The 12,902-nt window shown below is 44.7% G+C and overlaps 2 protein-coding genes across 13 annotated transcripts in view; one reads left to right on the forward strand and one right to left on the reverse strand.

Moving 5' to 3' along the window:
- Positions 1-3,347, reverse strand: part of MIS18BP1 (MIS18 binding protein 1) — a 138,385-nt gene extending 135,038 nt beyond the window's left edge. For 8 of the 10 annotated variants that reach the window (XM_077267297.1, XM_077267296.1, XM_077267295.1 and 5 more), the window contains exon 1: positions 3,074-3,208. Coding sequence is in view for 2 of the 10 variants with exons in the window: in XM_077267299.1 (XP_077123414.1) it covers positions 3,074-3,347 (274 nt within the window). In the remaining 8 variants the exon portion in view is untranslated. Of the gene's footprint in view, positions 1-3,073 lie in introns of all 10 variants that reach the window. The other 2 variants (XM_077267299.1, XM_077267298.1) reach the window with 1 other exon arrangement.
- The window catches only part of LOC143777279 (uncharacterized), a 50,457-nt gene continuing 40,844 nt past the window's right edge, over positions 3,290-12,902 (forward strand). Inside the window, exons 1-3 of one of the 3 annotated variants that reach the window (XM_077267302.1) lie at positions 3,290-3,335; positions 4,324-4,414; positions 5,283-5,990. In XM_077267302.1, coding sequence (XP_077123417.1) covers positions 4,336-4,414; positions 5,283-5,990 — 787 coding nt within the window. In that variant the 5' untranslated portion in view covers positions 3,290-3,335; positions 4,324-4,335. Of the gene's footprint in view, positions 3,636-4,323; positions 4,415-5,282; positions 5,991-12,902 lie in introns of all 3 variants that reach the window. The other 2 variants (XM_077267301.1, XM_077267300.1) reach the window with 2 other exon arrangements.

Genomic DNA, 12,902 nt, shown 5'->3' on the forward strand with positions numbered 1-12,902 from the left:
GCAAGAAGTGTTATTTTAGAAGCTCCACATAGATTATGGAGTTCATCTTTACCCCTTCAGGGATCATAAAGGGGCCGACAATCTCTCTCCCCATGATTCCAGCCCAAAACATTACTCCACCTCCTCCTTGTTGGCGCCTTAGCCGTGTTTTCATGGGGTGTCCATCCTCCACTCCATCCATCTGGACCATCGAGCTTTGCACGGCACTCATCGGTGAACAAAACAGTTTGGAAGTCAGTCTTCATGTATCGTTTGGCCCACTGGAGCCGTTTCTGCTTGTTGCTGTGGATAGAGGTGGTCGACAGGATGGCTTATGCACAGCTGCAAACCTCTGAAGGACCCTGCATCTTGTTGTTCTGGGGACATTGGAGGCACCAGCAGCTTCAAAAACTTGTCTGCTGCTATGACAAGGCATTTTTGTAGCTGCTCATTTAACCTTACGCAATTGCCTGTTGGAAAGAGTCCTCAATTTTTCCTTATCAGCACGCACACATGTGTGCTGGGAATCAGCTATATACTTCTTTATTGTGCGATGATCACGATGAAGTGTCTTGGCAATGTTGATTGTAGTCATGCCTTGTCCTAAATACTCCACAATTTGTTGCTTCTCAGCAGCCGACACATCCTTTTTCTTTCCCATTTTGGCAAAAAATGTAGGCTGCTTAATAATGTGGAACAGCCTTCTTAAGTAGTCTTGCCTTTATTTGGACACACCTGCCAAACTAATTTGCACAGGTATCTGCAATTGCTTTCAGTGATATAAAGAGTCCTGACACACATCACCATCAATCAGTTTAAATGACAAACAAAAAAATTCTAACCTTATCACTCATAAACTCTTTGTGCATAATAATTTGGAACACAGTGTATATACACTATGCGGCCGCACGCTCCGATCTGAGTGCCGGTTGCAGAGCCGGGTTTTAAACATGCGAGACTCATCCGAGTTGCTCACAAGTGAGTAGGAGCCCTAATATCTCACATCATGCCGTCAGCCAGAGCTACCGGACTACTACAACTAATATCTCACATCATCCCGACAGCCAGAGCCACCAGACTACTACCCCTAATATCCCACATCATCCTGTCAGAGCCAACATTGTCAAATATTAACCCCATTTGCCACCGCTACAGGGCAAGTGGGAAGAGTCGGCCAAAGCGCCAGAATTGAAGCATCTAATAGATGTGCCTTTTCTGGGCAGCTGCAGGCTGCTATTTTTAGGCTGGGGGGGGGGGGTCAATATCCATAGCCCCTCACCAGCCTGAGAATATCAGCCCCCAGCGGTCTACTTTAGCAAGGCTGGTTGTCAAAAATGAGGGGACCCTATGCCGTTTTGTTTTTTTATTTAAATAATTAAAAAATATGGCGCGGGGACCCCTCTATACTTGATAACTAGCTTTGCTGAAGCTGACAGCTGAGGGTTGCAGCCCCCAGCTATGAGTTTTGCCTGGCTGGTTAAGGCTACTTTCACACATCAGGTTTTTTGCATCAGGCACAATCTGGCGAATGTTGGAAAAAACGGATCCGGCGCAGATTGTGAAAAACTGATGGGACGAATCTGTTTTTTTGACGGATCCGACTAACATATCCAGATAATTGGATAAGAAAAATTTGGAGCATGCTCAGTTTAAAAAAAACGGAATCCGGCGCCGGAATCCGTCATTTTCCAGATCCGGCACCTTCCGGCTCCCATAGGCTTTCATTCTAGCAAACAGACGGAAGCGCTGGAGACAAAAAAACGTTGCTATGGACGTTTTTTCCAGAAAAGGCAGATTTGCCGGATCCGGCGAAAACTGGACGAAACGCAATGTCATACGGCACTAAGTCTATGGGAAAAAAACAAATCCAGTGGCAACATTCGCCGGATCCGTTTTTTTGACATTTAGCTGGATTGAGCCTGACAGCGAAAACCTGATGTGTGAAAGTAGCCTGACAAAAATACAGGGGAACCCACACCGCTTTTTTTCCTAAATTATTTATTTACAGTGCAGGAGCTGGCTAATGAATACTCAAGTCTGCCACTCCTGCTCTCACTGTTATTAGCAGCAGCAGGTTTCAGATGATGGGAGCAGTTGTCCCATCAGCTGACCGGAGTTGAACTTTATACCTCAGATCACAGCTCAGCGCTCACACTCTCTTTTGACAGCGCGGGAGCCTCAGTTCTCTGACCGGAGGGGATGATTTCACGGCCGACCAGAAGCAGTGCTTTCCGCGCTGTCATGCACATGACAGCCCAGAAAACACTGGATGTTCGGGCCCCCCGGGGGGTTCAAGTGAATGCGGTCCGGGTACTGCTATGGAAGCCAAACTGTTCGGATTAACCCGTCGTACCCGACCATCCGGGTGTTTTGCCCATCTGTAGTGGGGGGGGCACATGTCTATTGCCCGCCTGGATAAAGGTTTCCAGATCTAGTTTTAAGACAAGTTTGTAACTTTGGCTCAAAAAAAAAAATTTAAATGGTTAAAGATGAAAAAAAAACACATTTAACTTTATCGGCAAAATTATTTCATTTTGAGAATTTGGGGATATCACAAGACAAAAAGAAACACCAAAACACAACTGAATATAGTAATAAATTTGGGACATAATGAATCCAACAGTGTAAATGTGAAAAATAAAAATAACTGGCAGAATCGCTGTTTTCTGGAAAACTGCCAAAATAAGGATCAGAAAGACGTGCGGACCCCAGAGTGGAGGTAATAGAAACTACAGCTCGTCCTGCGGAAAAACGAGCCCCCCTACAACTCGATGGAGTGGAAAATAAATACGTTTAGAAGACAATAAAGCAAAGAGGGGCCCCAGGATGTCACCCCAAGGGCCCACATATCACTGGCGCTGAGCCTGCAGGTAATGCAATACAGTCCTACATGTCCAGGAGGAGTGACAGAGGAACAGCACAGGCTGGTGACCCCAGGAAAGGTGGGGGCAACCATATCGGTATAATAAACCATTTCCGTTTACTTCCTATGTAAATGCCCTTTAAGGACAGCTCATTCTGCAGCAGCTGCGCCTGCACCTGCCAATCATCGCACGGGCACCGAACCGCCTCGCCCGGACTCTGCACAACTCACCGTTCCCGCCAGCTCCTTTCAAACAGACGATATCACCCCGTTCCAACAGTATTTTCCTGCCCTTGTATTGGCCGAGCACAGAATCACGACACAGCCAGAAAGAAACCGCCCCTTCCGGAAACACGTCATCGCGACCCTTGGCGCCAGAGCACGTCCGGCAGCCATATTGAAAGCGGGCAAAACAGTCTGGATATCCCGTTTCCCTTCCACCAGCGATACAAACTAGGCTAAACCGTAACGTGTCCTCACTCCCTACCCCACGGTATTTACTCATGTGCTTCCCTAATAACGAATAAGGTAGATATGGGCTTTATCTAGGGTCTGCTTTACCCTCATCAAAAATGTCCGCCGCCGTGCGCCTCTCTGTGTGAGGAAGCAGAAAATAGGGGAAAAGGCTTCCCTGCTTCAAAAGGCAGAGAGAGCAGCTGTACCGGGCTCCTGACACCCGGAAGAGACGGATGGCGCCCGGCTTATTCGGAAACGGAGTGTCCCTTCAAGTCTGGTAATTGAAGCCATTATATGTAACCTATGTACATGGGTGGGAGCAGTGCAGGACATAGAGGTGTGTATATATCTGCATCATGTACATGCACCACACACACATGCATAAGTGTACATGCCTCAGTTAAAATTGCAGGTTGTTTTCATGTGAAAGAACCTTACACCAAGAAGAGAAACTTCAGCTCATTTTCTGCCTTTCAATGTTGCCCAAAAGCTATACAAATCCACACTGAATTCATTTTTAGGTTGAAGAACCCCCCCCAACCCAAAGGTAAAAAAAAAATGTGATTGCATAAGTGTAAACACCCTCTTATAGTTGGGGATGTGGTCGAATTCAGAACAGCCGATCATATTTACCCTCATGATACTTAGTCCTCGGGACACGGGCCACCCGCCCTCATTTCCACTGTTTCTGATTAACTCCATATAAAGTTTTGCTGATCTCAGAGGTTTTTCCTGACGTTTCCTTAGTTGCATTTTACAGTAAAAAGCCACGGTCCGTTAACAGCTGACAACACAGCAAAGGAATCTCATTTCTGAAAGTTTATCAATCAAGCAAGAGTGGGCAAATCTCGCCAGAGAGACTGAACATTGTCATAAATGCAAAGGGGACTTCAATAAAGTATTAGTATAGGGGTGTGCAGATTTGTGCAATCATATTTTATTTTTCCACCTGGAATCATTTTAAGTTTGTTTTGCAGTGGATTTGTACAGACTTGTTACAGTATGTGCTACGTTTTCGTCTGCAGGTTCCTCACTTTATGATTTTGGCTGCTTCCCTCCTGAATGCAGGATGTGTAATTTACGCCATTGATACAAGCAAACCAGCGCTGTTCTCAGGTATGATGTGTATCGCTATCACAGAGAGAAGTCAGCTATCCGCCCCCTAGCAGCCAATTCCGGAGATGTCGTGTCGGCAGCGCCTCTCTTGTCCTGAAAACCACTTTAACTGGGCAACCAGTTTTCATTATTGTGTTTGGGTTTTTTTTCTTCTTCAAAGTGCCATACATTTAATTTTTTTTTTTTTTTTGCAATTTTTTAACAACATTGCTCCAGTCCGATTTGTAGTTTTGAATGATGACATTCATTTTGCTGTATACTTAAAAAAGGGAAAAAAAATCAAAGTGGGGGTAGGGAATGCAATCCCACCATGGTTATTACCGATACTTAAAAATATTATAAATGGTTTTGGAGAAAGGCGGCGGTTGTATAACATAGCCAGCAAGAGCCGATGACTGAGTGAGTTCAGCTAATGATTCTCCTCTCACATTTTACTTAGATCTGCATTGTATACTCGCGTTTTGCATCTCCTGCGTGTCCATGTACCGGCTTAGATTTGCGTTTCCTGGTATAAAGCATAGTAAATTGGCGGTCACTACAGTGAAGTGCCACCCACTTTAAAAAAAAAAAAAAAAAATGGGGATGATATGAACAAATTTTTAGTTTTCTTTCAAGAGCTTTTTTGTTGTTTTGTTTTTCACGCGGTCACAAGTTACTTCATACTTTTTATTTTTTTCTTTGCCCAGTCACAGCGCCATGCACCTGGATATGGCTGTACATGGTACCGCGGCTCAGACTATTGAAGTGAAGCAGACTGGGCTGCAGTACTAGGCACAGCCACAATTCGGAGGGGCACCTGCATTCAGCAGGTAGGGTATCCAAATTCTAATATGTAATCTTTTTTTTTTTTTTTTTTTCTAAAATGCAGATTTGATTTTTAAACATTTTGTGGCAATGATGCCAGCGATCCAGTGGTTGCAGCTGCCGCAGGAAGTTCTCCTGCACATATTCATGTACCTGTCTCCAGTGGAGAAGGCCAAAGTACGGGCCACGTGCTCCTATCTCCGGACCCTCGTGGACCATCCCTCCTTATGGAAACGTAGCACCATCGTCTTCAAAAGCATAGGGATCTTTAATGCGCGGTTTTGGGACACTCTTCAATGTAGGAAAATCTCGTCGGTGGAGGTGACCAGGGTGACTCTGAAACAGTTCAAGAAGATGACCAGCTCTTTGCCGGATCTGACCAGGGTCACCATGGACTCCTGTTTGAAAGGGGAAATCCTCCAGGGACTGCGGCCGCTCGTTAATCTCCAGCAGTTGCATTTAACGGACTGCTCCAACGTGACGGATCAGGACATATTCTCCGAGATCGCCCTCTTCCAGCAGCTGACGCATCTATCTCTGTGCAGAGTGTCCTTGTCGGGGGTCCTGCCCTTAACCAGCATCGTCTTGCTGCAGAACTTGCATTCTCTGTCGTTGCATTCGAATGAGGGCACCGTGCCCGAGCGGGCACTCCAGTATATTTTATTTAGGCTGCCAAAACTACGTGAACTCTCCCTCGCCATCGGGAACATGAATAAGTGGAAACTGTCCCTGTGCTTCAATGTCCCTGATAACTTTGTGGCCACGGCTGAAGGTGAGTGAGTCCCACTTTGTCACATGTATAACATATACATAATGCCAGGACCCAAGGTTTCCAGCAGAACATTGCCCCATCCCACTGCCTCTGCTGGGCTTGTGCAATGTGGAGCCATTTCTTTCCCAGGTAAGTGACGCTCCTTCACCCAGCCATACACATGAGGGATTAGATCAGGCCGCCGTCTTCTATTACTCCATGGTCTGTTTCTGATGATCACGTGGCCACTATAGGAACTTTCGATGGAAAGGGTCAGCATGGAGGCTCTGATTGGTGAATGCTGACCTGATGATCCGACGTGGGTTTTTTTTGGGTGCATACTGGATTATCAACATTTTCTCTTGGTAATTATCTTGTAGTCCAGCACTTTGGTGAAGTAAAACCGTACATTTCTTTTAGATTTCTGCAAAGGACACTGTGATGCATCTGTCTTGCTCATGGACCATTTTAACTTTAATATGGTCCACTTGAACCCAGGTATTTTTTACCTCATGAATAGCACTGCAGTCCGCCCTATAAAAGTGAGATGGCCGAAAAAATCCCTGATGGAGGCTTACAGTGTTACTGGGAACTGAACATTAGGGTTGAATTATGGATCCATATGTATTAGGCCTCAGAACATGGAAGCCGCCAATACCTTGCTATAAATTGATTTGCAGGACTCGGTGAATGGGTCGCGTCAGTAGCCGCTGGACTAGAGCCCAGAGAACGGCCTCTTACCTGTCGGCTTCTCATTTGATTAGCTGGCTTGGTGTGTCAGCATCCTTGCAGTGTGACATCTCGCCAGGCCGACTAATCAAAAGAGGAGCCACGGATGCCATCAGGTAGTAGGCAGTTCTCAGGGCTCTCGGTCTAGCGGCCACTGACTGCTGATGCTCCAGGGTCCTGCAAATATTTACTCTCTCGATGTGCTGGTATTAAGTCTAAGTCCCTGTTAGGTTGACTGAGGCTGAACTACATTACCCAACAGCACCGTTTTAGTATTCACAGGTATATAAAATATATACAACAATTGGAAAGATGGCCAGCTCACCGTATCATGAAGTCCAGCGTTCAAGGAATAACGTTCTGACAAGCGTGAAGATCAACAACAGGCGAAAATTCCAGCTTCTAGCAAAGTAAAAAATCCAATTCAAACATTAAAATTCCACAGCCATAAGCAAGGAATAGGGAAACACACATGGCGACATGTTTTGAACAGAAGCTAACGTTCTTCCTCAAGACCTGATGGAAACATTTTCCCATCAATCTGATAACTAAGTGTGGGCAAATCTATAGGATAAAAACCACAGGGTAATTTAAAATGCAGAAAACCCACACATAAACAATGAAAATACACATTAATGAACACTTAAATAATCTGTACAATAGAAATAAAGTTACCAATAGACATATTCCATCTCATCTGCTCCTAAACATTTTATTACTCATCATCAAAGACAATTATCATCTATCCAGGTTTTTAGCATTGAAGGGGTGAGAGAACCGCCACGTGGCAGAGATATTAAGAGGTGGTTGTGGACTCGAGAAGCCTTTTGGATATTTAACCTGGAGACTAGATTTCCCGAGGGTTTACATTTGCACCGTGATGTCACTATTAAGGTTTCAGATGGTTGTTTTGTTTTTTGATTCTTTTTATTTTCATTTATTTTTTTTTAAATACCGGTGTGTGTGTGTGTGTGTATATATATATATATTTTGATGTATAATTTCCATTTCATTGTAAATTGTCATTTTTCCAGGACGTCCCTCCTGACAGCACCACCAGGAGGTTGTCCTTAATATCCTTGATAGGGACAGGAACACAGAAGAGGTTAAATAGCCCCTCGCCACTACCACCCTTCAGTTTTTTCCTGTCCCTATCAGGGACAGACGCAGAGGGATGGGAGCAAGATTTCAGCTCCGTAGAGGGAGAAGTCTTACTCACTCTGTATCAGATTCCGCGGAAGGTGAATGTTCTTCAGCTATACTCCCAGAAGAAAGGAAGAGGTATCTGTTTTCTTCCGAAAACACAGACATGCTCCTGCAGGCTGTCAGAGACACCATGAAGGTGGAAGACGTAACAGAACCTCTTAACAGTCCAAGATGAAATGTTTGGTTGCCTTAGAGCTCGCAGGAACAGAGTGTTTCCAGTGAATCATCATATAACGGAAATGATTCTGGAAGAATGGGAGGACGTCGGAAAAAAGCTCATAGTCCCAAGGGATTTTAAATATCGACTTCCATTCGACCCAAAGGAAATAAAAGTATGGGAATCCGTGCCAAAAGTGTATATACCAGTGGCTAAGGTATCAAAGAAAACCGCCATGCCGTTTGAAGATTCGTCCAGTCTCAAGGATCCTATGGACAAAAGATCAGAGGATCTCCTCAAAAAAAGCCTGGGAGGCATCATCAGCCATCATGAAGGCTAATATTGCGGCTACCTCGGTGGCCAGATCAATGACTCTATTGGGTAGAGAAGCTAGAAGACCAGATTAAGAATAAAACTTCTAGAGAGGAGATTCTAAAATCATTACCATTATTGAAGATGGTGACCGATTTTATGGCAGACGCTTCGGCAGAATCTGTCCGTTTCGTAGCAAGAAAGAATGCCTTATCCAATTCAGCAAGACAGGCTCTGTGGCTTAGGTCATGGTCCGGAGATACGCAATCAAAGAACAAACTTTGTTCAATACCATTCTCCGGCCTCCATGTATTTGGTCCAGTATTGGACGAACTGCTTGAGAAAGCAGACAAAAAGAAGGGCTTCCCTGAGAAGCCGAAAAGCATGCCGTCCTTTCGTAGGACTCGCTCCCATCCCCGACAGGACTATTAAGGGAAAGGTGGAAGGTGGAGCTACCCAAAAGGTGGTAGAGGTACCTACCAGGACCAGAAACCAAGATCCAACAGACAATGACGCCAGAACAGTGCTCCTTTTTGGTAGAGCATTGAACAGCAAGGTGGATTGTTGCTGAAGGGGATAAAAAAAAAATCTATAAATCTTCAGCTTGGCAAGTGTGAGCGAGCTGAGTGTGCCCTGAGTGTAAGTGTGAACGGCGGTAAGTGTGACTTGTGATTCAGTGACTTTGGAATCAGGGAGTTTCCAAGGGAGGAATTGCTGTCTGTGTTTTATTAATACTTTGTATTTATTTTTATTTAACGTTTCTGTCTGGTGCAATCCCCATTAGGAAATGTGCTCCACTATTGTTAATGCCATCCAGTGCACATCTTGCCACATGTATGCAGTCCTTGATCAGCCGGTCAAGGGTGCATACTGCTGTGCGAGATGTGAGCACGTTGTGCATTTGGAAGCCCAGATTCTGGATCTAAATGTGCAGCTGGCAACACTGAGATCCATAGACAATATGGAGAGGAGTCTTCTGCTCACAGAGCCGACGCTCAATGGGATAGATGAGGGGGGGGGGATGGTAGGATGGAGCTGCAGGACAGTGAAGTAGCAAGCTGGGTGACAGTTAGAAAGCGGGGTAGAGGGAAGAGTGCCAGGGAGACTAGTCCTGATCTGGCACACCCCAATAAGTTTGCTAAGTTGGCAGATGAGGGGGGTGCCAGTACAGGGGTAGCACTGCTGCAGCCAGGCATGTCCTCTGGAAGCCGGAGGAGTGTCTGCTCCAGTAAGGAGGGAAATAGGAGAGCAGGGCAGGCCAGACAGGTGCTGGTAGTGGGGGACTCAATTATTAGGGGAACAGATAGGGCAATCTGTCACAAAGACAGGGATCGTCGAACGGTGTGCTGCCTACTTGGTTCTCGAGTCCGACACATCGCTGATCGGGTGGACAGATTACTGGGAGGGGCTGGTGAGGACCCAGCGGTCATGGTGCACATTGGCACAAATGACAAAGTTAGAGGTAGGTGGAAGGTCCTTAAAGATGATTTCAGGGAATTAGGCTGCAAGCTGAAAGCAAGGACCTCCAACGTGGTATTTTCTGAAATACTGCCTGCACCACGTGCCACGCCAGAGAGGCAACGGGAGATTAGGGAGGTTAATAAGTGGCTCAAGAATTGGTGTAGGAAAGAGGGGTTTGGGTTCCTGCAGAACTGGGCCGACTTCTCAGTGGGCTACAGGCTCTACGCTAGGGACGGGCTGCACCTCAATGGGGAAGGTGCAGCTGTGCTGGAGGAGAAAATGGCTAGAAGGTTGGAGGAGTGTTTAAACTAGGGATTGGGGGGGAGGGTATTCAATTTATAGGAGGGGAAGATAGGGCAGATAGAGACCTGGGCACAAATAAGGAAGTTGGGGGTGGCGGTGGCATGGGGGGTGGGGTTAGAACAGTTAATAATTTAAGAAAGAATAGAGGTACAGAGAGGAACATCAAGTGCATGTATACTAATGCCAGAAGCCTCGCCAACAAAATGGACGAATTAGAATTAATGTTGTTGGAGCATAATTATGACATGGTGGGGATATCTGAAACATGGCTGGATGAGAGCCATGACTGGGCTGTTAACTTGCAGGGCTATAGCCTTTTCAGAAATGACCGTACAGATAAGCGAGGGGGTGGGATGTGTCTGTATGTAAAATCGTCCTTAAAACCCATCCGGCGTGATAATATAGGTGAATTTAATGAAAATGTAGAGTCCCTGTGGGTGGAGATAAGGGGAGGGGGGAAAAATAATAAAAATTACTGATAGGGGTTTGTTACAAATCTCCAAAAATAATGGAAGCAATGGAGAATATCCTCGTAAAGCAAATAGATGAAGCTGCGACTCAAGGAGAAGTCATTATTATGGGGGACTTCAACTACCCTGAAATAGATTGGGGAACAGAAACCTGCAGTTCCAGTAAAGGTAATCGGTTTTTGACAACTATGAGAGACAATTACCTTTCACAACTGGTTCAGGACCCAACAAGGAGGGTGGCACTGCTAGACCTAATATTAACCAACAGGCCAGACCGCATATCAAATATAAGGGTTGGGGGTCACTTGGGGAATAGTGATCACAAAATAATAAGTTTTCATGTCTCCTTTAATAAGATGTGTAGTAGAGGGGTGACAAGGACACTAAACTTCAGGAGGGCAAATTTCCAACGGATGAGAGAGGATCTTGGTGCAATAAACTGGGACGATATCCTGAGACATAAGTACACAAAGAAAATGGGAGACGTTTATTAGCATCCTGGATAGGACCTGTGCACAGTATATACTGTATGGGAATAAACATACTAGAAATAGGAGGAAACCAATATGGCTAAATAGAGCTGTAAGGGGCGCAATAAGGGACAAAAAGAAAGCATTTAGAGAATTAAAGGAAGTAGGTAGTGAGGAGGCACTAAATAAATACAGAAAATTAAATACATTCTGTAAAAAGCAAATCAAGGCAGCAAAGATTGAGACAGAGAGACTCCTTGCTAGAGAGAGTAAAAATAATCCCAAAATATTCTTTAACTACATAAATAGTAAGAAACTAAAAAATGATAGTGTTGGCCCCCTTAAAAATAGTCTGGGGGAAATGGTGGATGAGGATGAGGAAAAAGCCAATATGCTAAATGACTTTTTTTCATCAGTATTTACACAAGAAAATCCCATGGCAGACAATATGATCAGTGATAACAAAAATTCCCCATTAAGTGTCACCTGCTTAACCCATCAGGAAGTACGGCGGCGTCTAAAAATCACTAAAATTGACAAATCTCCGGGCCCGGATGGGATACACCCCCGAGTACTGCAAGAATTAAGTACAGTCATTGATAGACCATTATTTTTAATCTTTAAAGAGTCCATAATAACAGGTTCTGTACCACAGGACTGGCGTATAGCAAATGTGGTGCCAATATTCAAAAAGGGGACAAAAACTGAACTCGGAAATTCTAGGCCAGTAAGCTTAACCTCTACTGTGGGTAAAATCCTGGAGGGCATTCTAAGGGATGCTATACTGGAGTATGTGAAGAGGAATAACCTCATGACCCAGTATCAACACGGGTTTACTAGGGACCGTTCATCTCAGACTAATTTGATCAGGTTCTATGAGGAGGTAAGTTCCGGACTGGACCAAGGGAACCCAGTAGATGTAGTGTATATGGACTTTTCAAAAGCTTTTGATACGGTGCCACACAAAAGGTTGATACATAAAATGGGGATAGGGGAAAATATGTGTAAGTGGGTTGAGAGCTGGCTCAGGGATAGGAAACAAAGGGTGGTTATTAATGGAGCACACTCGGACTGGGTCGCGGTTAGCAGTGGGGTACCACAGGGGTCAGTATTGGGCCCTCTTCTTTTTAACATATTTATTAATGACCTTGTAGGGGGCATTCAGAGTAGAATTTCAATATTTGCAGATGACACTAAACTCTGCAGGGTAAGCAATACAGGGGAGGACAATTTTATATTACAGGATGATTTATGTAAACTAGAAGCTTGGGCTGATAAATGGCAAATGAGCTTTAATGGGGATAAATATAAGGTCATGCACTTGGGTAGAAGTAATAAGATGTATAACTATGTGCTTAATTCTAAAACTCTGGGCAAAACCGTCAATGAAAAAGACCTGGGTGTATGGGTGGATGACAAACTCATATTCAGTGGCCAGTGTCAGGCAGCTGCTACAAAGGCAAATAAAATAATGGGATGTATTAAAAGAGGCATAGATGCTCATGAGGAGAACATAATTTTACCTCTATACAAGTCACTAGTTCGACCACACTTAGAATACTGTGCACAGTTCTGGTCTCCGGTGTATAAGAAAGACATAGCTGAACTAGAGCGGGTGCAGAGAAGAGCGACCATGGTTATTAGAGGACTGGGGGGTCTGCAATACCAAGATAGGTTATTACACTTGGGGCTGTTTAGTTTGGAGAAATGAAGACTAAGGGGTGATCTTATTTTAATGTATAAATATATGAGGGGACAGTACAAAGACCTTTCTGATGATCTTTTTAATCATAGACCTGAGACAGGGACAAGGGGGCATCCTCTA

This window comes from Ranitomeya variabilis, chromosome 1 (assembly GCF_051348905.1).
Source record: "Ranitomeya variabilis isolate aRanVar5 chromosome 1, aRanVar5.hap1, whole genome shotgun sequence".
NCBI lineage: Eukaryota > Metazoa > Chordata > Amphibia > Anura > Dendrobatidae > Ranitomeya > Ranitomeya variabilis.